The 25862-nt window shown below is 42.1% G+C and overlaps 1 protein-coding gene across 2 annotated transcripts in view; it reads left to right on the forward strand.

Moving 5' to 3' along the window:
• Nucleotides 1-25862, forward strand: part of spg11 (SPG11 vesicle trafficking associated, spatacsin) — a 208412-nt gene that overhangs the window by 60011 nt on the left and 122539 nt on the right. For both annotated transcript variants that reach the window (XM_063066206.1, XM_063066207.1), the window contains 5 exons: nt 1800-1976; nt 2819-2890; nt 4176-4294; nt 16946-17127; nt 20143-20341. In XM_063066206.1, the coding sequence (XP_062922276.1) occupies nt 1800-1976; nt 2819-2890; nt 4176-4294; nt 16946-17127; nt 20143-20341 (749 nt within the window). The remainder of the gene's footprint in view (nt 1-1799; nt 1977-2818; nt 2891-4175; nt 4295-16945; nt 17128-20142; nt 20342-25862) is intronic.

The raw sequence follows: 25862 nt of genomic DNA on the forward strand, positions 1-25862 counted from the left end.
TCTGCAGACCCTTCTAGATACTGGTGCATTTTTAGATCAGTTGACTGCACACCCTTGACTTTAGATCCCTTGACTGCACACAGGTCTCCAAAAACAGATCACCATTTAGCTGACTATGTGACTTCTAACACCATTTGGCTGTACCAGTGATGATTTGGTGTGTCATATTAAAGGGGGTAAATACTTCTGCAATTACTTCGTATTGTATATTTCTAATTAATTTAGATGATTTTGTAGAGATCTGTTTTCACTTTGACACAATAAAATCTTTTTCCGTTGATCAGTGTAAAAAAAAAGCCAAATTAAATCCACTGTGATTCAATGTTGTAAAACAATAAAACATGAAAACTTCCAAAGTGGGGTGAATACTTTTTATAGGCACTGTATATAAACCACCAGTTGAAGTTTCTGCAAGGCAAGAATCACTGATCATTTGGAGGATGAAACTGGGAGTTAATGGTAAATTAAAAATCCTGAAACTTTGGAAAAGATGGATAGGTTCCTGATTAGTAAGTGCGAAGGTAGAAGGCAGGAGAATGGGGTTGAAAGGGATAATGAATCAGCCAGACTGGTTGGGCCTTTACTCAGTGGGGTTTAGAAGTATTAAACTCAGTGACACTTAAGATTTCCAGGGTGTTGATGGGGTGGTTGTAGAGAAACTGTTTCACCTCACAGGAGTATCCTGAATCTCATGCAGTAGTGTTTGGATAAGGCATTGATGACTTAAGGCCCAGGTTAGGTATGATTCTCTGTTTCAGAGAACTGTGGAGGCAGAGTCACTGAATGTATTCACGGCTGAAGTAGATTGTTGAACTGTTATTATAGAGTCAAGGGTATGGAGAACAGGCAGGAAATTGGAACTGAGGGTTAAATCGGGTCAATCATGATGTTATTATATGCAGAGCAGACTGTGTCCGACTCCTGCTGGATGTTCATTAATTTCCTTTGCACATGGATTCAATCTGAATAGTAATTGCAAAACTTATGTTTTCTTCCCAGCAATAATTAATTTGTTTTAAACTGGTTAATATGTATCAAATTATGCTTGAATTGTCTAGATTTAGTACAGTAGATTCCAGTTATCTGGATGCATCAGGACCAGTACATTTTGGGCCAAATAAAGCGTCTCCCCCAATAAGCTGAAGTTTCATGGAAACAGTTAAAAGGTATAAAAAAAAGACAAGCTGTAGTTATCAACAGTTGAATTCATCTGGTGTATGTTGCTGTGTTCTTTTGATTGACTGTAAATGAACAAAATCAGTGAAGATACCTAGACTGCCTTCAAACAATGCATCCTCCAAATCCATTTTCATTGGACCATTCAAGATGATTGTTGATACCTGCAAATTCTTCGTAACTTGTTGAAGTAGTGAAATTGTTTTATTTTCACTGAGTGCCATTTCTGGTATCTCCAAACCTGAATACTTGAAATTGCAGTGAGCAAAACAGTTCTGAATTGTCTTACTACCTATTTCTTGCTAAACATCAGTAACAAAAATCACTTCTTTTTGAACACAATCACATGCAACTGATGTCATTTAAAAACTGTTTGGTTTAAGCATGGTGTATTGTTTAACGGCCACACAAGTGGATCCAACTGTCGGCAACAGATCTCCTGTCCCAATTAAGCAGCATAGTGTCCTACATAAGCAAAGGGAATCCTGGCTATGTTCTTGTTTAGTTTTTGTTCTTTAAGAGTTCTCCCAAATAAGCAGCTGCCCCAATTAACCACTTAACTGGAATCCACTGTATATGATAAAAATATTTTATGATCTGTATTTTCCTTTGACGTTTTGCAGGAGGTTATCCGTGATGCTATACTGAGTAATCAGATTCCACGAGCTCAGGGGTATTTCCGAGCCCAGCAGGAACCTGTGAAGAATCTAAACGAACTCATGCAAGTTGGTCTAACGCTGATTTATGATTGTCTCTTGAAAAAGGACCTGCAAGAGGCTAAGAAACTTCTAAAGAATATGGTAACTAAAAAAACATTGGAAATAAAAGGAAATATTTATGCAGTTCTTTGGCAGGAAGTATTGTTAAAGAATTGAGGAAAATAAATATCGCAATGAATAATACGATTAGTTGTGGTCTTTTGGAATGGTAGACCAGTTACGAGGGACTAAATGAATATTCCTGCTTCTATGTTATCCCCTCTGAACTTGCGTTTGGATTGTGCCTTTTCTATTCTCTAAATGATCTATAGCTTCTAGGCAAATGAAACAGACAACTTAAAGATTAGCTTTATTTGTCACATGTACATTGAGACATACAGTGAAATGTGTCATTTGCGTCAGTAACCACCACAGTCTGAGGATGAACTGGAATGTCACCATGCTTCTGGTGCAAACATAGCATGTCCACGACTTACTGACCCTAACCAGTATGTCTTTGGAATGTGGGGGGAATCTGGAGGACCCAAGGAAACCCATGCAGTCACGGGGAGAACATACGTTCCTTACAGACAGCCGTAGGAATTGAATCCCCATCACTGGTGCTATGCTACCTCTTGCTGCCTGTGCACCGTAAGTCTCTATAGGTAGCAGCTGTTATACACGGTGAAGAATCCAGCTTTTAACCACTTCGTTGCCATTCTCTAAAGGTTTCTGCAGGACGTTGCAAAGTGTACATTAGACAGCCTGAGGGTTTCCGCGTAGACAGCAAAACAAGAAACCTGATCCTAATTTGCTGTTTAAGTGATTGTGTGCTGCAAGTTTTAGGATTATGGGAGCTTGCCAGCTAGACGGGATGAAAGGAATATTTTGGGATTGCTTTGATATGCTTTTAACAATGCACCCGTGTTCCTCGTTAATGCTAGGGATTTGATGTGAAGAGAGAGCTGCATCGTATCTGCTGCTTCACTGCTGATCGAGATCTTCGAGATTTCCTGGTAGGTTATCTGATTTATTCTTAGTGAGCATTTTCTAAATATTAGAAACTTGGAGAGGGTGTTTCCCATAAGGGGAGTGCAACCATAACAGTAACCGATAGAATGGCGGGGCAGACTCGATGGGCGGAAGGGTCTTGTTTGTGTTTGTTCTGTCTCCACGTTATAAAGTGTTGGTTAATGAGGCATTTCATAGAGTCATAGAGCACTGGAGTACAGAAGCAGGCTCTTCAGCCCATCTCGTCCATGTTGAACTGTTATTCTAATTAGTCCCAATGACCTGCATCTGTACAAAACCCTTCCGTAACCCTTGCATCCATGCACCTATCAAAATTTAAATACTGCAATCAAATCCTCATCCAAAACTCATTCCACACTCAAACCACCCTTGGAATGAATAATTCCCTCTCAGGTTCCCCTTGTATATTTCAACTTTCACCCTTAACCTATGGCCTTTACCTGTAATTCGCACAATTGTTTCTCCTGTTTGAGAGGAAAAGGGTAGGGAGAAAATCCCTTGGATTGAAAGGAATGCCTTCTTTAAAAATTATTCATTGTAAAATCAGATCAACAAAATATAATCCCGTGATATTTTTGTTGTTTCTGTTTTCTTTATAACTCCAGTCCCCATCCTCAGCTGCCCACAGTGTTTGACTCATATAATTGCCAGTGTTTGAATGATATTGCTCTATGACTCTATGCCTCTATACTTGGTTAGTGTGATACACGTAACAGTGGCCTGTCTCTGACCTTTATTGTTGTTGTCATCTCTGCCAGTACCTCACAACTTCTTGGACTAAGCTTGAAAGACCCAGTCATCACAGCGAATACGTTATAAATAATAAAAAAAAACAAGTTTGCTGTTGGTCATGTTGTCTTAATGAAGGGTCTGACTCTTCCACATTCCACCCTGAACTCACGACCTCTAGTTGTAGTCCTGCCCAAGCTCAGTGGAAAAAGCCTGCTTCCTTTTAAAAATATGTACTGCATTTTACACCTTGGTCCCAGAGGAATGTTGTTTCTTTCAGCTGTATATGGTTGAATGACAATGAAGTTGAACGTGAACATAATCAGTTAAACCAATCCCAGGACTAATATTAGCAACTGCATTTCCTAGTGCTGTCTGGGCTGCTGGATAGTATAGGATAGGCTGTCAGATTGAACATTGTAAAGCATAAACATCTTTGGAGTAACTAGCATAAGAGGTGAAACCTATTAGAGTAAGAGAAGGAACAAATGAAGGAATAAGATGGTTGTGTTTTTTTTAAGAATTCCTCTCCTTTTTCAGGTGGAAAGCCTGCAGGACTACTTATCTGATGAAGAGAAAGAGATGATAAGATTTGTTCACTTCTTAGAGAATCTATATTCCTCCTCTGCGCACACTGTGGAATCTCCCTCATCTAGCAGGTAAAGTTCAGAAGGGCATGGTGCACCACAGCAACTAACGAATTATGAGACCAGAGCTCAGGGAAACTTGGCGAACCCTGAGAGGTGGCAGAAGCCCAAGGCTGAATTACTGCCGTAAGCTCCCTCTTCTCTTTTACTATCTGAGTTGACACAGTGAATGAAAACCAAAAACTAATAAACGGATAAGACCATAAGATATAGGAGCAGAACGAGGCCATGTGGCCCATCGTCTGCTCTGCCATTTCATCATGGCTGACCCATGTTCCCTCTCAGTCCCAGTCTCCTGCTGTCTCACCGTATCCCTTTATGCCCTGACCTATCAAGAATTTTAAAACCTTTACCTTGAATATACCCAATGAAATTGCCTCCTCTCCACGTCCACTCTATCCAGACCTTTCACTATTCGATAGGTTTCAATGAAGTCACCCCTCATTCTTCTGAATTCCAGTGCGTGGAGTCCCAGAGCCATCAAATGCTCCTCGTATGACGAGCTTCCCATCCTGGAATAATTTTTGTGACTCCTTTCAACCCTCCCCTATGGTAGCAGATGATACTGATACCTCCCTAATGCCGCTAGGGTTGGACAAGCAAAATAATCCTTCGCTTTGCAGTCTCTCTCTGTTGTTCCTTTCCATGTCTTGTGGCCCATCTGGTGGCAGCCTTGCTGTTTCGTGTCTCCTTTTTACGAGAACGAGTTGCTCGCGCGATGCTCGACTCAGCACAGTTGGAAAGCGGTTGGGTTCAAACCCGGGACCACTTGCCTGGAAGTCTGGCGCCAATGCTATCACACCACCAGCCAGCTAGTCTCTCTCTCTGTGCTGCTCTATAAAACTTGTAGCATAGGAGAGAAATCTTGGCTCTGCCTACACCTCCTAACCTTTATAATTTGAAATGTACCAGAATGTTTTCAATCTACTGTCACTCTTTTCAGAAAGTTCCAATTTTATTTCAGTCATAGGGAAGTACAGCAACAAAGCAGACCCTTCGGCCCATCTAGTCCATGCTGTAGTTAAACAAATTCCCATTCTCTGGAAATCCTGCGTGATTTGCACCCTTTTTTAAACCATGTCATGTACATTTCCCTCTTTAAAAGCATTTCACAAGAATTTTATTACAATGTGTTTATATTTCTACCTTCAATATTGCTAATTGAATTTAGCTCTTATATTAACTGCATATTTGCTATGTTTGTGCCAGAATGTGTGGTGACACTTGTGGCCTGCCGCCAGCATTCCCTTGGATCGATTCTAACACCAACAACACATTTCACTGTACGCTTTGATGTACATGTGGTAAATAAACTTCAATCTGAATAGGAGTTTTTTTGAAAGTAGTTTACTTCTTACAAATAATAAAGCAAAGATTCTCCCTGTGCCTTGTTTGTGGCATTGGCTGGCAACCTTGCCATTTCTTTAGCGTTTGTCTGTTTTACGAGGCCGTTTTGCCAACTCAAAACTCAACCCAGCACAGACAGACGGTGTGCAGGTGGCCAGCCAGATTCGAACCCAGACCACTCGCCTCAGTCCGGGTGCGGATGCCACTGCACCAGCGGACGGTCGGTCTCCTAACAAAGACATAGTGAAAAACATCTATCTGACATCCATCCATCCTGGCAGCCTGGAACCTGCTGCCAGGGGAGGGGGTGGAGGCAAACACAATTGAATGTTTAGGAGGCTTTCAAATAGGCACATATTATGGGCCAAATGACAGAACATTTGGTGAATTCGTACATGGCAAAGAAGGTTGTCTGAAGACACAGAACATAGGTCAGCTGGAAGGTTGGATGGAGCCCTGGCAGGTGGAACTTAATCAGGTAAGTATGGGGTAAAGCACTTTGGGAGGTCAAATTCAGGTTGAGCATATGGAGTAAATGACAGGAACTTTAGGGTTGCTGATGTATAGAAAGAGACTGATTAGCTGTATTTGTTACATGTGCAACAAAACGTCACTGCATACTGTGAAATGCATCATATGTGTCCATGAGTGTTCTAAGTTTAGTTCAGAATCAGGTTTAATATCACCAGCATATGTCATGAAATTTGTAATCTTTGCAGCAGCAGTACAATGCAATACACAAGAAAAAAATGTGAATTACAGTAAGTATATAAAGTAAGTAAAGGCATCCGTTAGTCTTGCGAGACCATGGATCTGCGCCTGGAAAGTCTTCACTCTCCAGGGCGCAGGCCTGGGCAAGGTTGTGTGGAAGACCAGCAGTTGCCCACGCTGCAGGTCTCCCCTCTCCACGACACTGATGTTGTCCAAGGGAAGGGCATTAGGACCCATACAGCTTGGCACCAGTGTCGTCGCAGAGCAATGTGTGATTAAGTGCCTTGATCAAGGGCACAACACACTGCCTTGGCTGGGGCTCGGACTCACGACCTTCAGATCGCTAGTCGAATGCCTTAACCACTTGGCCACGTGCCCATATATAAACATTTAATAGTTAAGTAAGTAGTGCAAAAAATAGAAATTTACAGAAGTAGTGAGGTAGTGATCATGGGTTCAGTGTCCATTCAGAAATCGGATGGCAGAGATAAGCTGTTCCTGAATCATTGAGTGTGTCTCTTCAGGCTTCTGTACTCCTTCCTGTTGGTGGCAATGAGAACAAGGCATTTCCTGGATGATGGGAGTCTTCAATGATGGATGCCACCTTTCTGAGGCATCGCTCCGTGAAGATGTCCTGGATACTATGGACGCTGGTGCCCATGATGGAGTTGACTAAGTTATAACTCTGCAGCTTACTTTGATTCCATGTTGGTGCCAGAAGCTTGGCTACACTTGCAGAAGTACATCACAGAATCATTTTCATTTTATAATCCTGCCTGAGCTCTCAGATCTTCTATCACTAGTTTTTTTTAAACAATCTTCCTCAAAAGATAATTGTCAGTCAGCTTTTTTGAACTATACTCCCAAACTGTGGAATTCAATACCCTAAAACTATAAGGGGCGCAGACTCAGCTGACACTTTTAAACGCCAGCTCACAACCGATTTATTTAAGTGTCTTTTTAACTAACATCTTTTTGTCTTTCATTTTCATGATTTTTTTACTTTTTTATTTTTTATTTTCGTGTTTGTACTCTTATCCCATTATAAAGCACTTTGAACTACATTAACTATGTGAAAAGTGCTCTACAAACAAAATTACTATTACTGGCAGGCTGCCCCGATACATTTTTGGACTGTGTTGATCGTTGACTCAAAACAGCGCATTTTACTGTATGTTTTGATGTACACGTGACAAAGATATCAAAAGATATAAATAAGATTGAAAGAGTACAGAGTAATTTATAAAGATGTTGCTGGGACTTGAGAACATGAGTTATAGAAACAAAGAAAACCTATACAGGCAGTCTCCGGGTGACGAGCGAGTTCCATTCCTGAATCTGTCTTTAAGTCAGATTTGTACGTAAGTCAGAACAGGTAATCCGGTATTAGTGCATGAGTTTGTTACTACAAACAATTGTACTCAACTCGAATTTTCAATATAATAGGCTTCATGGCAGGCCGTTCGTAGGTACGAGTTGTTCGTAAGTCAGACGTTCGTAACTCGGGGACTGCCTGTAGTACAATACAGGCCCTTTGGCCCACAAAGCTGTGCTGAACATGTCCTTACCTTAGAAATTACCTAGGGTTACCCATGCTCCATGTACCTGTCCAGGAGTCTATTAAAAGATCCTATTGTATCCGCCTCCACCAGCGGCAGCCCATTCCACGCACTCACCACTCTCTGCGTAAAAATACTTAACCCTGACATCTTCTCTGTACCTACTTCCAAGCACCACTGAAGTCTGAGCAGGGTAGGACTTCATTCCCTAGAGTGTAGGAGAATTAGGGGAGATTTGATAGAGGTACAGTATACAAAATGATGAGGGGTATAGATGGGGTAAATGCAAGCATAATTTTTCCACTGAGTTTGGGTGAGACGAGAACTAGAGGTCATAGATTTAGGGTGAAAGGTGAAATAATTAAGGGGAACCCGAGGAGGAACTTCTGTCAGGGTGGTGAGAGTGTGGAACAAGCGGCCAGTGGAAGTGGCTTCAATTTCAACATTTAAGAAAAATTGGATAGGTACATGGATAGGAGGGGTATGGAGGGCTCTGGTTAATGGGATTAGGCTGAGTAACTGTTTGACATGGACTAAAGCACACACACAATACTGGAGGAACTCAGCAGGCCAGGCAGCATCTATGGAAAGAGTAAACAGCCAACATTTCGGGACGAGGCCCTTCTTCAGAAGAAATGTCGACTGTTTACTGTTTTCCATAGATACTGCCTGGCCTGCTGAGTTCCTGCAGCATTTTGTGTGTGTTGCTTCGGATTTCCAGCATCTGCAGATTTTCTTACGTTTGGCATGGACTAGATGGGCTGAAAGACCTGTTTCTGTGCTGTGGTGCTCTGTGTCTCTATGGCTCTCAAAATAAAGCAGATTCTTAAAAGTGCTGGTAAAAGGGCAAGGGGCCTCAGGAGCTGTAAATCACCGAAATGTAGCACTGAATCCTAGCCGGGAGGGTGATGTGAATACAACTCGAATGCGTTGGGCCGCGTGAGATTTCCTGCTGTTGGATGTTAACACACCAGTTAGATTAGAGATTATAAAGATAATCTCAGTGTACCTGTTGTAATGTATTGATCTGTTTGAATTGACTTTTTTACTGTACCTTGATACATGTGACAAAAATAAACCAATTTACCAATTTTAGAATATAGAACACAAAACAATGCAGGCCCCTTAGCCTCACAAAGTTGAGTTAAGCTAATTAAATTAATCATTAAATGGCCAACTAAACTAATCCCTTCTGCCTACACAATGCTCATATCTTTCCATTTCCTGTACGTTCATGTCTACCTAAGAGCCTCTTGAATGCCTTTATCAGATTTGCCTCCATTATCACCTCAGGCAGCACATTCCAGGCATCTACCGTCTTTTATGTACCATTTTCTACACTTATTGTAAGCCAAAAATGATCTTCCATTCATTTGCTTTTCTAAATAGGAGGGTTTTTTTGTGTGAAAGTCTGGTACTATTTAATGTGATTTTTTTCCCCCTCCAAATGGATTGCTATTCCGGCTGGAAATTTGTCACTGGTTGATGGACTTCAGCTAATTAAGCCAATGCCAATGAACTCATTAGGCAGCATTGCTCTGTTGAAAAAGCCTTTCCATTATTAGGGAGCATTCATTTACCTTCTGAAGTATGTGATTATCATCACTGAATTTAAGCTGTTTTATCACTAATAACAAACAAGGTTGCATTTGTCGAGTGAATCTTGGTGTATTAGTTCATAGTTTTAAAGTTGTTATGAGTCACTGTTCTTCATCAGTGCCACAGTTTTTACCAGTACCTGATTCACAAGGCAGCACAGTTTTGCTTTACAGTGCCGACTATAAGATCAAGGTTCAGTTCCTGCCACTGTCTGTAGGGAGTTTGTACGTTCTCCCTTGCGGCTGCGCGCATTTCCTCCAGGTGCTCTGGTTTCCTCCCACAGTTCAAAGACATACATACAGGTTAGGGTTAGTGAGCTGTGGGCTGCCCAGCGCAGTCGTCGTTGGACGCAAACAAAGCATTTCACCGCGTATGTTTCAAAGTACATGTGACAAATAAAGCTAATGTTATTTTCGACACAGGTGACCATCTGCATGTCACACACAGCAGTGATACCTCACTGTCTTCCTTCCTTGTCTCAAATTTTTCTTTCTCTGTCACATTCCCCTTTTTTTTTGTGTAGGCTCCCCTCCACAGTCTCCACCCCATAACCAATTACTCCAGATGCACTGTGTTCCTTTTTGTGTGGCTGTGGATACCTCAAAACTTAATCAAGGACCTTCCCCTAGAACATCAATATAATTTTCAGAGAAAGAGTACATGTTTTTCAATTAACTAATGTAACCAGATTTTAATAGTTTTATGTTACCTCTTCAAAGTTTTGAGTATTTTGGATGAAATTTTTAAACGTATCACCTCAACCAAAGGTGGAGAATCTTTTTGAGACAAAAATCTTCTTAAAAAAATTATTTTGCTTGCCTTGGTAATTTTGAGCAGAGACGATCATTGATTCATAACTTGCAGACATTTGAAGGATAAAGTGTGAGGACTGTTTATTTAAGTGTAATCATTGTTTTACTATTAATAAAGTATAACAGTGGCAGATTGTAATAAATGAAGTAATGATAATCATGTATCTTTTTATTACGGGTGGGATTTAAACAATTGAGGGGCGGCACTGTATGCTGTGTGTCAACAACATGCATCTTGGGCACACGTGCCGTAAATTCACCACCCTGAATCAGAATCAGGTTTATTATCACTGACGTAGAAGACCATAAGATTTTGGAGCAGAATTAGACCACTCAGCCCATCGAGTCTGCTTCTCCATTTCTCTCTCAGCCCTATTCTCCTGCCTTCACTGCATGACCCTCCACACATTGACTAAGCAAGAACCTGTCAACCTCCACCTGAAATACATTCAGTGAACTGCCTCCAGAGCCCCTTGTGGCAACAAATTCCACAGATTCACCACCCCCTGGCTACAGAAATCTCTTCTGATCTCCGTTCTAAATGGGCATCCCTCTGTTCTGAGGCTGTGCCCTCTGGCCCTAGATTCTCCACTGTAAGAAGCATCCTTTGCACATTCAATCAATCTATGCCTTTCAACATAGGTTTCAATGAGATTCCCCCCCATTCTTCTAAAGTGAGTAAAGGCCCAGAGCCATCGATCGCTCTTCATATGATAAGCTGTTCATTCCCAGAATCAGTTTTGTAATCCTCCTCTGAACTCTGTCCAATGTCAGGACAACCTTTCTTAACTAAGGGGCTCAAAACTGCTAGCAGTACTCCAACTGAGGCCTCTCCGGTGTTTTATAGATCCCTAACATTACATTCTTGCTTTCATATTGCAGTCCTCTCAAAATGAATGCTAACATTCATTTGTCATGAAATTTGTTGCTTTGCGGCAGTAGTAAAATGAAATACTGAAACGTTTACTATCAGTTACAAAAAGAAATATTAAAAAATAAATAAGTAGTGTAAAAGAAGAGGAAAAAGTGAGGTGGTATTCATGGGTTCTTGGTCCATTCAGAAATCTTCTGGCAGAAGGGAAGAAGCTGTTCCTAAAATGCTGGGAGTGTGTCTTCAGGCTGCTGTACCTCCTCCCTAATGGTAACAATGAGAGAAGAGTATGTGTTAGACGGTGAGGGGCCTTAATGATGGACACTGCCTTCTTGAGGCATTGCCTATTGAAAATGTCCTCGAAGGTGGGGAGGGTGAGTCAACAACACTCTGCAGCCTTTTCTGATTCTGTGCGTACCAGGTGATAATGCAACCAGTTAGAATGCCTTCCAGAAATAAATATTTGCCTGTGACTGCTGACATTAATTAACATTCAAAATCTTGAATTTCTTGTCAGCCTTTTAGGTTGTGTATTTCCATGGATTCATTATAATATAATCTGGGTAATGACAAACATGTGAAGATCTGCAGATGCTGGAAGACCAAAGCAACACACGCAAAATGCTGGAGGAACTCAGTAGGCCAGGCAGCATCTATGGAAAAGAGTAAACAGTCGATGTCTCAGGTCAAGACCCTTCTTCAGGACTCCTTGATGGAATGATGAGTCCTGACAAAGGGTCTTGGCCCGAAACATCGATTGTCTACTCTTTTCCATAGATGTTGCTTGGCCTGCTGAGTTCCTCCAGCATTTTGTCTGTGTTTATCTGAGTAATTAAGTGTTTTATATTGGTAATACTGCAGCTAAAAGGAAATAACTACACCATAACCATCTTACAGGCGCTGCCTTCATTACAGATAAGAGTTGATTAGGACATGCATTCAGTGGCCACTTTATTAGATACAGTACCTCTTGTATTTAATAAAGTGGTCAATAAGTGTATGAACATGGTTCTGCTGCTGTAGCCCTCTGCTTCAAGGTCTGATGTGAATAGGTCAATATCACCTCCAGCTTTACCTGAAGGCTCTATACGGCACTGTTACTGTGGACACAACGTGCCTTTGAAAATGCCATCCCATTATTCAATTAAATCAAACAGATTAGTGTTCCATTTACAGATTCAGTTCACCTTGTGTAAGCTCAGTAGCTGCCATTGATCTGCCTGACTTGGTAGAATATATCCGTCTCCTGAATGTTTGTGCGTATATGAAGAACTCTTTTGAAATTCGTAGTACGGCACATTGATTGATGATGGAGATTTGCTGTTCATCTCACCCTGTCAATACTTCCTTCTCCTTCATTGTTCAGCCAATGTCTTCCCTCAGTACATCTCTACTTAACTCAGCTGTTCCTTCTGTGCAAGTTACACATTCTCATCACTTTTTGGGTAAAGAGGCTGAGGCTTCATCAGAATTGGTCAGACCGCAGCTGGAGTATTTTGAGCAGCTTTGGGGCCTTTATCTCAGAAAGGACGTGCTGGCATTAGACAGGGTCCAGAGGAGGTTCATGAGAATGATCCCAGAAATAACAGAGTTACCTATAAGGAACCCTATGACCATGTGGGATTCCTCCAGGTACTCTGGTTTCCTCCCACAGTCCAAAGGTTGATTGGTTAATTAATGATGGGTAAATTGTCCTGTGATTAGGCTAGGATTAAATCCGGGGAATTGCTCAAAGGGCTAGAAGGGCCTATTCCACGCTGCATCACAATAAGTGAACACGTGAGGAGCGTTTGATGCCTCTGAGCCTGTACTTGCTGGAGTTTAGCAGAATGAGGGAGGATCTCATTAAAACCCATCAAATATTGAAAGTGCTAGATAGAGTAGAGATGCAGAGGATGTTTCGTATGGGGAAGTCTGTGACCAGAGGGCACAGCCTCAGAATACATGCCTTTTGTGGTAAACCATATATATGTTGTAACTGGGCTACCTGTCTGGACGCGCCCCTCTGCTGACTGCCCCTGTGGCTCCTCCCACAGATTCCTGAATAAAGGTGATTTTGCCTTGCCCCTCCCCCTCAGTCCAGGGGCAGACACTCAGCATGGAGGTCGTATTGTACAGCGAATAAAAGCCTTTCAGTATTTACCCTACTTCAGTCTTTTGGAGTTATTGAAGGTGCTTCACCTTTAAAACAGAGATGACGAGGAATTTCTTTAGCCAGATAGCGGTGATTCTGTGGAATTCATTGCTACAGGCGGCTGTGGAGGCCAAGTCATTGTGTATATTTAAAACAGCAATTGATAGGTTCCTGATTCGTAAGGGTGCCAAAGATTTTGGGGAGAAGGTAGGAGAATAGGGTTCAAAGGGAAAATAAATCAGCCATGATGGAATGGCAGAGCAGACTAGATTAGCTGAATTGCATAATTCTGCTCCAATGTCTGAAGACTTTTCTGTTGCCGTTTGGTCTTATTCATGATCATCCCAGCATGATTGCCCTCCATTACTCCCTGTATACCCATGACTTTGTCGCCACCCACAGCTCCAATCTGCTAATTAAATTTGCCGACGACACTACATTGTTTGGCCTTATCTCAAACAATAACGAGGTGGCCCACAGGGAAGAAGTCATCTCTCTGACACAGTGGTGTTAAGAAAACAACCCCTCCCTCAATGTCACAAAAACAAAGGAGCTGGTTGTGGATTACAGGAGGAATGGAGACGGGCTAACCCCTTTTGACATCAATGGATCTGGGGTTGAGAGGGTAAACAGCTTCAAGTTCCTCTGCATCCACATCACCGAGGACCTCACATGGTCTGTACACACCAGCTGTGTGGAAAAAGGCACAGCAGCGTCTCTTTCACCTCAGCCGGTTGAGGAAGTTTGGTATGGGCCCCCAAATCCTTAGAACTTTCTACAGGGGCACAATTGAGAGCATCCTGACTGGCTGCATCACTGCCTGGTCTGGGAACTGTACCTCCCTTAATCGCAGGATTCTGCAGAGAGTGGTGCGGACAGCCCAGTGCATCTGTAGTTGTGAACTTCCCATGATTCAGACATTTACAAGGACAGGTGTGTAAAAAGGGCCTGTAGGATCACTGGGGATCTGAGTCACCCCAACCACAATGTATTCCAGCTGCTACCATCCAGGAAGTGGTACCACAGCATAAAAGCCTGAACCAACAGGCTCTGGGACAGCTTCTTCCACCAGGCCATCAGACTGATGAACTCACGCTGATTTGAGTGTACTCTATATTACATTGACTGTTCTGTTTATTATAAATTACTGTGATTGCACATGGCACATTTAGATGGAGACGTAATGATTTTTACTCCACATGTATGTGAAGGATGTAAGAAATAAAGTCAGTTCAATTCAATATTAATGCACTCTGTACCCCCACGTGTTTTGTCTTTCAAACATGAAAACATCAGTAGTTGAGTCACACTAGGTGTTGCATTCCCTACTGCTGATTTCAGTTATTAGTTAAGTATGTGTTTTAATTGTTCCTGAACACAGGTTTGTGAGCTCCAGTCCTGGTCAGCATCAAGTCCACTACTGTGTCATTTAGGTATTTCTTCAGTGTTTTTAACGTTGGTTCCTAAAGTGGTATCAACACCATAGCATAGCAATTAGCATAACACTTTACACCCCAGCCACCACCAGTCAGGGTTCAATTCCCACCGCTGAAGGAGTTTGCCCTGTGACTATGTGAGTTTCCTTCCACAGTCCAAAGATGTGTGGGTTAGCTTTAGTGAATTGTGGGCATACCATGCTGGCCCCGGAAACATGGCAAAACCCGCGTGCTGTTCCCAGCACATCCTCAGTCTATGTTGGTCTTTGATGCAAACGACACATTTCACTGTATGCTTTGATGTACATGAAGGTGAATAAAGCTAATTCTTTAAATTTTCTTTGTAAGTATGTAGTAGGTTCTCCTAACAACTAGGTGACTTTATCTTCTGGGTATCTGAACTATGCAGACAAACAGGATCCACTTTCTTTATCAAATGACTTCATGTCAGCCAAGCTGAAAAGACCTTTTCTGTTGAAATGAAATTGGGCAGGCTTACTAGGGCCTCCCATTAAGCTCAGCTGTGTTCCGTATATGTTAAGCACAGACAAGATTGTGAAGCCAAGGTCGTGAAAATCTCCAGACATTTTGTCAAAACTGACAGAACAAAATAGTTTACCGTTTCCACTTATCGCTTCCCAGCTTCTCACTTTATTCCCCCCCCCCCCCGCCCGGCTTCATCTATCACCTTCCAGTTTATATTCCTCCTCTTTCTTCACCCCCCCCACCCCATCTACTTATTCTGGCTCCTTCCCCCTTCCTTTCAGCCCAAAACATCGACTTTATTCATTTCCATAGCTGCTGCTGAATTCCTCCAGCATTTTGTGTGTGTTACTCACAATAAATAGTGGAGATGTACTCTGTTTCAGGAGTGAGGTGGGCAGGTGCTTAATTTAGTAATGGGGAGCTCTACAAAAAGTATTTTGACCAGGGCTATTTAAAAAGAAATCAAAATTCAAGTTCAGGTTTATTGTCGTTAAACTGTACAGGTGTATACAGCTAAACAAACCATTGTTCCTCAGGGACCGAGGTGCAAAACACAGTACATATATCACATACTTCACATAAAATAATATTAACACAATAATCTTAATAGATAATTTAAAAAGTCTGTAGTTGTACAAATTGACATAAAGTGGATATGCGACATTAAAGGCATCCGTTAGTCTTGCAAGACCATGGATCTGCGCCTGGAAAGTTTTCACTCTCCAGGGCGCAGGCCTGGGCAAGGTTGTATGGTAGACCAGCAGTTGCCCATGCTGCAAATCTCCCCTCTCCACGCCACCGATGTTGTCCAAGGGAAGGGCATTAGGAGCCATACAGCTTGGCACCAGTGTCGTCGCAGAGCAATGTGTGATTAAGTGCCTTGCTCAAGGACACAACACGTTTCCTCGGCTGGGGCTCGAACTCACGACCTTCAGGTCACTAGTCCAATGCCTTAACCACTTGGCCATATGCCCACACATATACATAGTTAAATATACAGCAGTATTACTATTACTGGCTCTGTCATAAATATGAACTGGGTGGTAGCAGGGTGTTCGGAAGTCTCACACCTTGGGGGAAGAAGCTGTAACCCAGCCCAGCCGTCCTTCTTCATATACTGTACTGCGGTACCTCCTGCCTGACGATAGGAAGTCAAAGAAGCTGGGGTGGATTGATTAAGAAAGTAGCATTTAGATTCCTAGAACAGAGGGTGCCACGGTGGTGTAGAGGTTAGTGTGATGTTATTATAGTTCACTGTGTCAGCATTCAGAGTTCATTTCTGATACCATCCGTAAGGAGTTTATCTGTACACCCCGCGGAATGCTTGGGTTTTCTCCAGCTGCTTCAGTTCCCTCCCACAGTCTAAAGGGTTAGAGCGGTAGGTTAATTGGACATTGTAAATTGCCCCGTGATTAGGCTAGCGTTAAATCGAGAGTTGCTGGCACGGCTCAAAGGGCGGGAAGGGCCTACTCTGCGTGGTATCTCTAAGTGAATAAATGAGCTATTGGGTCACAGTTGTGAAGACATTCAGGAAGTTTGACATTTGTACCAGCTGAAGTGCATTTCACCACATGTAAAACTTGTTTGCATTTTGAGTTTTCTCAACTGAATTACTAGATTATTATTGCTGTAATATCTTTACAGCAACATATTGATTAATTGAGAGGAACTACATCAGGCAACGTGCTAATTATGTGACTCTTTCCAGCTTATTGCAGGTTGAAGATATTGATCCTAAATATTCTGCTGTTCTGGAACAAGTGCTGAGCTGTGAAGTTGGAGCTGGGGAGCCAAGAAGCCCAGATTCTTGTACGGTCATACTGGACTGGGCTAAATGGTGGGATAACATTGCAAAGGAGCGAATTTGTTTATCTAGAAAATCGGAGACAGGTATGTTTGGCCTATGATGCAGCCAGTTTGAGCATAGTTTACGGGAGCCAAGGCATATAATCCTGTCCTGAAGAAGGGTCTTGGCCCAAGATTACGACTGTTTATTCAATTCCATAGATGCTGCCTGACCTCCTGAGTTCCTCCAGCATTTTGTGTGTGTGTTGCTCTGGATTTCCAGCATCTGTAGAATTTCTCGAGTTTATGAACTTTGTGACAGTGCTGTAAAGGGTTTAGTTAAGCAGAAAGCTAAGCTTTGAAAAGTTTTATCTCCCATAGACAATTCTAATGGTCTAGAAGTGGATTATTGAATGCTAAGCATATACATTAAATTGAAATGTCAGTCTTGTTATTTTTAAGGAAATTTTCAAGACTAGATTTTTTTCAATAAAGACCAGACATCTTTAACTGAAGCCATTAAAAAGTCCTGCAAATCTATTTCAACCATCGTGGTCAGTTTAGCCGAAGATCAAGTACAGTGAATCACCTCCACAATCTCAAAGATTCTATAGCTCTTCCAATCTTTGAGATAGTTTAAGTATTGCCTCTAATCTAATACACTTGTGGCCACTAGTTGGTACCTCCTGTTCCTAATAAAACAGCCTCTGGTATGTTCCTGGTCTTCTGCTGCTGTAGCCCATCCACTTCAAGGTTTGACGTGTTGTGCGTTCAGAGATGCTCTTCTGCACACCACTGTTGTAACGTGTGGTTATTTGAGTTACTGTCGCCTTTTTGTCACCTTGAACCACTCTGGCCATTCTCCTCTGACCTCTCTCATTAACAAGTCATTTTTGCCCAAAGAACCGCTGCTCATTGGGAGTTCTTTGATTTTCACACCATTCTCTGTAAACTGTAGAGACTGTTGTGTGTGAAAATCGCAGGAGATCAGCAGTTTCTGAGATACTCAAACCACCCTGTCTGGCACCAACAATCATTCCACAGTCGAAGTCACTTAGATCACATTTGTTCCCCACTCTGATGTTTGGTCTGAACAACAACTGAACCTCTTGACCATGTCTGCATGCTTTTATGCATTGAGTTGCTGCCACAATTGGCTGATTATACATTTGCATTAATGAGCAGGTGTACCTATTAAAGTTGACACTGAGTGTATAGTTGAGCATTTCCTTCCCTGTATGATACTGGTGAATAAAATGGATTTTTCTGATGGTCCTCAAGATTAATGTACACCATTACTGACGCTGTTTTTTGGATTCTAAAATGTATGTAATTCACTAAATTAGAATTCCATAAAGGCTATGGTAGAATTCCAACAATGGATTCTTACTCTAGTCTTCTGGTGAAGTCACGCAGCAGTGAACCTCTTGCTCGCTACCTCTATGTCAGGATCATTGGAAGTGTGCATTAGGTGTTGACTTTGCCCATTATACATTGATTATATAACTGAGAGAATATAAATGTAATAATTGGGAGCAGTACTTTCTGAAATGCATTTACAGTTTATTTTAAGAAAGAAAGATTATGTAAAGCTGTTCAGACTCACTGCTGTTAAATATTGTCATTTCACCTCAATTTACAGCATTGCATGCTTTTTTTATAACACTTTTGTTGCTCTTAACCTTATAATAATGTGGAATAACATAGAGTACCGGGTAAAAGCCTTAGCTACATACCTATAGCTAGGGTGCCTAAAACTTTTGCACAGTACTGTACTGTATTTGTCAACGTGGAGCGGAGAGTGAGTTTGTAAATTTGCTGGGAGTAAAGGATGTTGGGAATAGTGAGGATGGTGCACTGTGGGAGGGGTGTGGGACAGGTGGCAGAGAAGGAATGCAGACACACCCAGCCCTGAGACACCAGGCCAGGTCATTTGATTCCAAACAACTGGTTTATGATCATTACAGAATGTCTGTCTGGTGTTTCCCGCTCCCTCCCCTCTCCCTTCCTCTTTTCCCAACCATGATTCCCCTCTCCCTGCCCCCTTCCCATTCTCAGTCCACAATAGAGACCCAGATCAGAATCAGGTTTATCATCACTCACATATGCAAAAAAATTTTTTTTTGTGGCAGCAGTACAGTATAATACATAAAATTACTACAGTACTGTGCAGAAGTTTTAGACACCGTAGCTATATGTCTGTGCCTAAGGCTTTTGCACAGTACTGGACTCATCTTGAAAATGAATAAAGTTGTTTGGTGTAAATCATAAGCCTTTGGTTTCTGCTAGCTACACCGTCCTGGGGAAAAAAAAGTTACTCACAGGGGTAGCACAGTAGCATCGCGGTTCCTGTAACACTTTACAAAGCCACTGAGCTCCATCCAATTCCCATCGCTGGCTGTAAGTAGCTTGTACGTTCTCCATGTGACTATGTGGGTTTCCTCCAGGTGCTCCTGTTTCCTCCCACATTGCAAAAATGTACCGGGTTGGGGTTGATAAGTTGTGGTCATGTACTGTTGGCACAGAAATATGGAGACACTTGTGGGCTGCTCCAAGTACATCCTCGGACTGTGTTGTTCATTGGCACGAAACAACGCATTTGACTGTATGTTTCGATGTGCATGTGACAAGTAAAGCTAATCTTCAATATCCCAAGGCCAATTCTGGTTCTTAGTGTGGAAAGCTTCGAAATCTATGGATCATTTTGATTCCATGTTCCTTCCAGAGCGTTTTAAATATAATCATACACGATACTGAACATTGACAAGGAAGAAAAGCCTACATTTCTACTGTGAAGTTCTTTGCTGTCTCTAGGCTTCAGACGATAAGACATTGGAGCAGAATTAGGCTGCAGTGAGTACAGGCTCAGAGCCATCAAACACTCCTTGTACATTATCCCTTTCATTCCCAGGATCATTGTCCTGAACCTCCTCTAGACCCTCCCTCATGCTGACACACCCATTCATAGATCAGGGATTCAAAACTTTTACCAGTACTCCAAGTGTAATCTGACCAATGCCTTATAAAGCCTCAGTGTGTCTTTTGTGTTGTGGGAACCGTTGATTTTGGTATTGTTTTGAAATGAACTTGTATGAACGAAATGCTCAAATCTCTTCACAGCATTGCAGTCTTGCAGCCCTGAGGTACTGTGGACCTACCACACTTCCAGACATAGCTGGGACAGAATTTCGAACTGGATTGAAACCTTCCAGAGTAGCGAGCATTCTGCATCCTGGCCGACTCTAACAGCTGAGATTGTGAATCAGCACACGTACTGCAGTAGCTACATGAGAAACGAGATATTAGACAAATTAGCAAGGTAAATAAAGAATTTCATTCTTACACATGGCAGCTTTTGCAAGTTTAACACTAGTTCAAGTTTATCGTCATTCAGCTGTACACGTGTACAGCTAAACTAAACAATATTCCTCAGGGACCAATGTGCAAGACTCAGTGTGTATATATTACAAATATCACATAAAATAATATTAACACCATAATATTAACATCAAAAAGTTGATTATTCACACTATTCACCATCTGGGACATGCCCTCTTCTCATTGCTGTCATCAGGAAGGAGGTACAGGAGCCTAAAGACAGTGATTCAGGAACAGCTTCTTCCCCTCCACCATCAGATTTCTGAACAGTCCGTGAATTGTTAACAGTCGTAATTGTTAATCCTTTTTTTGGCACTATTTATTTATTTTGTAATTTATAGCAATTTTAATTTTTTTTTGCACAGTACTGCAGCCACAAAACCACAAACTTCATGTCATATAAAATGCTGATGACAAACCTTATTCTGATTCTCGCTAGCCCCCCATTATCTCCGTCACTGCACTGTAAACACTTTAAATCACTTTTTATACAGCGGTTTACATTTACATTATAACATTTATGTACTTATGCACATTTTGTTCCATATCTGTACAACTAACATTATCTTATAAAATTCTTTATAAAATGCGATTGTTTTTGTTGCATGTCGCACCCTGACCAACACAGCACAGCAAATTCCTAATACACGTTATTGTATATGGCAAATAAAATTGATCCGTGATTCTGTTTAGAAGATACTCAAGGATGGAATTTGTTATAATATAGTTCAGTGAGGTGCGGAGTATTAAGAATTTGGGGTTATCGAGTGTGTGAGTGGATTCCTGATCTCAACACATGGAAGGACAAATCGTTTGTGAATATTTCTCTTTGCTCCATAGAATCACTGAATTTTATGGCATAGAGACAGGCCCCTCATTCCACTCAGTCCATGCTAGCTGAGGAAGATCTAGCCTATTGAGTACTCATGCATACATCAAGTCTGCCAGTCCGCTGGGGAAGCTAGGGGATATCCGTGAGTGCTGGAGGATCAGAGACAGCCTGTCCTCGGGGGTTGGAGGAGTGATATTGTGTGTGTGTGGATGGGTGTGGGGTAGGAGGAAGGAAGGGGGTTTGATTTGCTTTTGTTGTTTTGCTGTTGTTGCGTGTGTTGTTCTGAACATATTGGCATGCTGTATTGGTGCTGGAATGTGTGTCAATAGTTACAGGCTGCCAACCCCAGCACACCTTTAGGTTGTATTGTTTGTTGACACAAATGATGATGCATTTCACTGAATGTTTCAATATATATGTGATGGATAAAGCTGAATCCGCTCTTCTAAACTGAGTGAGGTTTCTTATCACTCTCATGCAGTATTCTCCAGAAATCCGATAGAACTTGCATGACAAAATCTGTCTGAATCACCAACTGACGTATTTCCCAAATGCTTCTTCAGCAATTCTTTAAGCCCATGGCTCTGTAAATGAAAATTATTTAAAATCTATTATGTATTCTTTCCTGGTTCAGCTCAGGTTATTCACATATGTATTCACAAACACAAACAAAGGAGATGACACGTGTGTTCAAGGCCACAAGAAAACTTTTTATCAGAACTAACACAAATGCAATACAGAAAGAAAAGGTAAGTTTACAGGAGTGGCAGTACAGAAATCAAAATACTAGCTATCATTCACTAAGCAAGCCGATCTAGAGAGGCCACAGATGTGACAATCTCACACGCAGCCTGTTTATTTTTTCTTATTCTCTCTGTCTCTGTCTCTCTCTGTCTTTGTCTCTCTCTCTGTGTCTCTCTCTCTCTCTCCCTGTCTTTGTCTCTGTCTCTGTCTCTCTGTCTCTCTCTCCCTCCCTGTCTTTGTCTCTGTCTCTGTCTGGACATACCCTGACTCCCTTAATGTACTGATCCTTATCTCAGCATCAGCTATGATCTAACCTAAGACAAAGCTCAGTTCCTCCCAACTCAAAGAAAGTGCCCCATTTTATACCCTTCAAAACCCCTCACACTGGTACTTCTCCATGCGTTTGGTACCTCGCCTTCCCCAGAAAAACATGTTTTTCACTCTTTTCCACTGTGATGACTGTAGACTTGTTCTCCTGTAACCTTATCAAAACATTGCTGTAGACTTGTTTTCTTGTATAAATAAAACAATCCCTCTCCAAGCTAACAGCAGTTTGTCTTACAGACTTCCAGTTTAGTTTAACACAGACCAAGGAGGAATCATATTTAACTTTTTTAATACAGCCCCCTAATTGTGAACTTTCTCCTTGGGGAAATGGATCCTTCCTCGTCATCTTACTTCAGCCCATCATAATTGTGCACACCTTAATGAAATTTCCCCTTGGCCATCTCTATTCCAAAAGTAGCAAACACCAGCTTACTCAATCTTCTCTTTGACTAGATACTTGGCAAATGCGCCAGCGATGTGGCATCCCTCCTATATTGTAGTGACCAGAACTATACACAGGACGATACTCTGACTGAGGCCTGACTAATGTACACCGTTTGAGCTTTATATTTCTGATGGTAAAGGCGAACATTCTGTACATTTGATAATCTTCAGAATAGACACTGGCAGGTTATTTAAACAATTTTCTCAAAGGATTAGTATGTAGGGTTAAAAAAAAGTTAAAATAGCCTATCTGTTTAATGTTTTCTTTTTATACAAAAAGAATTATGACTCAAGAATTTCAGGCAACAAGTTTAAGACCTTTTAATATCTCCAGTCCACAGTTCTGTTTGCATTTTAAAATGTGCTTTGTCAGCATTCCACTATTCAGAATGTGGTTACAAGAATAATTTGAAGTCAAATTGAAATACTATGGCCTCTGTGCCAATACAAATTGCATGCTTTTCCAGTATATTCCCAAAGCACTGCTTACCTGCAGCAACACACACAAAATGCTGGGGGAACTCAGCAGGCCAGGCAACATCTGCAGGAAAGAGCAAGCTGTCGACGTTTCGGGCCGAGGCCCTTTTTGAGAACTGGAAAGGAAGGGTAAGAAGCTGGTAGGGGAAGGGATAAAGTAGTACAAGGCGGTAGGTGATGGGTGAAACCAGGAGAGGAGGAGGGTGTGGAGTAAAGTGCTGGCAATTTGATTAGTGAAAGAGATAAAGGGCTGGATGAAGGAGAATCTGATAGGAGAGGATAGAAGGTTATGGAAGAAAGGGAAGGGGGAGGAGCACCAGAGAGAGATGATTGACAGGTAAGGAGATAAGGTGAGAGAGGGAAACGGGAATGGGGAATAGTGAAGGAGAGGGGAGGAGACAATTGCCGGAGGTTCGAGAAATCAATGTTCATGTCATCAGGTTGGAGGCTACCCAGATGAAATATAAGGTGTTGCTCCTCCAACCTGAGTGTGGGCTCATACGGCAGTAGAGGAAACTATAGACTGGCATGTTGGCATGGGAATGGGAAGTGGAATTGAAATCAGTGGCTACAGGGAGATCCCACTTTTTCTGTGGGATGGAAGTGTAGGTGCCCAGCAAAGTGGTCTCCCAATCTAGCTCGCATCTCACCGATATACAGGAGACTACACTGGGAGCGCTGACAACACCAACCGACCCACAGGTGAAGTGTCGCCTCTCCTGGAAGGACTGTTCGGGGCCCTCAATGATCATGAGGGAGGAGGGGTAGGGGCAGGTGTGGCACTTGTTCACCTATAACCTGCCACCTTGCATTTCTTCCACCCCTCCCTCCACCTTCCTACTCTGACTTCCCTTCCTTTCCAGTTCTGAAGAAGGGTTTTGGTCCGAAATGTTGACTGCTTACTCTTTTCCATAGGTGCTGCCTAGCCTGCTGAGTTCCTCCAGCATTTTGTGTGTGTTGCGTTGGATTTCCAGCATCTGCAGATTTTCTCCTGTTTGTGCCTTTCCTGCAGTTTGTTTGCTTGTGCTCTTGGCTGTGGCGGAAGCTCTCTGGTTGTGTCCCAGCTGTCTCTATGATACGCAAGTCAGAGCAGTACGATATGGAGTGCAACCTATTGCCCATGTAGCAGGCTCCCCTCTCCACATAGCTGATGAATCCAAAGAAATACGGCAGAGATCGATACAGTTTGGCACCAGCGGTGTCACAGGAGTTACCAGTCAGCATTGAACTCAACACTTGACTTCCTCAGGGACTCCAGCTCCAGATTTTTCCCTTGGGGTTTACTCCCAAAGCCTTCCCCATGAGTGGGTATAATTGCAAGGCAGCAGAGGTTTGCGATCAGAGATTTTTTTCTGGATGAGCTGCTAACCATGGCCGACAAGCCCCATCTGCCTGAAGCGACTGGTTATAAGGCACTAGTAACCAGGCCTTGCCCCTTCTCCTGTCAGAGAAACAGTTCTGTGGGACTTAGTAGCTAAGCAACTGTAAAGGCCAGGAGCTGGACTTGTTGTCAGAGGCTAATTGAGATGCACACCATTAGGAGCATTTAATAGCTAGTTGGAGCTTGTCCACACAACCACCCCTGGCTATATCAACCTTAAGGAACCTAAAGAACAATTGCTTAACAAATTATTCTTAAGGACCTAAGGAATGAATTCCTTAAGGAATTCACCTAGCAGCCCATTTACTATTTCATTTCCTCCTTTCAGAGGTTCTTTAAAAGCTATGCCTTTAAACATTCCTTTGACTCTTTGATATAATATCATGTTGTTTAAAAAGTACAGAGTAAATTTACAGAGATGTTGCTGGGACGTGGGGATCTGATATATAGAGAATGGTTCAATAGATTAGGACTTTATTCCCTGGAGTGTAGGAGAATAAGGGGAGATTTGATAGAGGTATGCAAAATTATGAGGGGTATAGATAAGGTAAATGCAAGCAGGCTTTTTCCACTATGGTTGGGTGAGACCGGAACTAGAGGTCATGAGTTAAGGGAAAAAAATAGAATATTTAAAGGGAACCTGAGGGTGGATGACTTCACTGAGAGGGTGGTGTGAACTGCCAGCAGAAGTGGTGAATGTGGGTTTGATTGTAACATTTAAGAGAAATTTGGATGAGTTCATGAATGGGAGGATATGGAGGACTATGGTCCAGGCTTAGGTTGATTGGACCAGGCAGAAAAACAGAAAAGCAAAGACGAGATGGACTGAAGGGCCTGTTTCTGTAGTGCTCCATGGCCCTTTGAAATGCCCCAGTAGAAGACTGAGATCTCAGTAACTTAACTATTTCTGGCCAGGAGTTGGATAGCAGAGTGCAGATCCTGCCTGGGACTCCTTGCCCATCTCAGAGCCCACAGGACTGAGGTAGAAGCAAGCCAATCACAACCACTTCAGAGGCAAAGAACTGTAGTATGCATGTACCAGATATTTTAAAGTTTCAAACACCTTTTATAAATATCATTCTTTGAGCTATTCTCTTGATTGCCAGACATGAACCTACAGATCCAGGTTGACCATTGCTTTCCCTTTGAGTTCTTTTACTTTATTTAGAGATACATTGGGGAACAGGCCCAATAAGCCAGGACGCCCAGCAACCCACCTATTTAACCCTAGCCTAATCATGGAACAGTTTACAATGA

Source organism: Mobula hypostoma, chromosome 13 (genome assembly GCF_963921235.1).
Source record: "Mobula hypostoma chromosome 13, sMobHyp1.1, whole genome shotgun sequence".
Taxonomy (NCBI): domain Eukaryota; kingdom Metazoa; phylum Chordata; class Chondrichthyes; order Myliobatiformes; family Myliobatidae; genus Mobula; species Mobula hypostoma.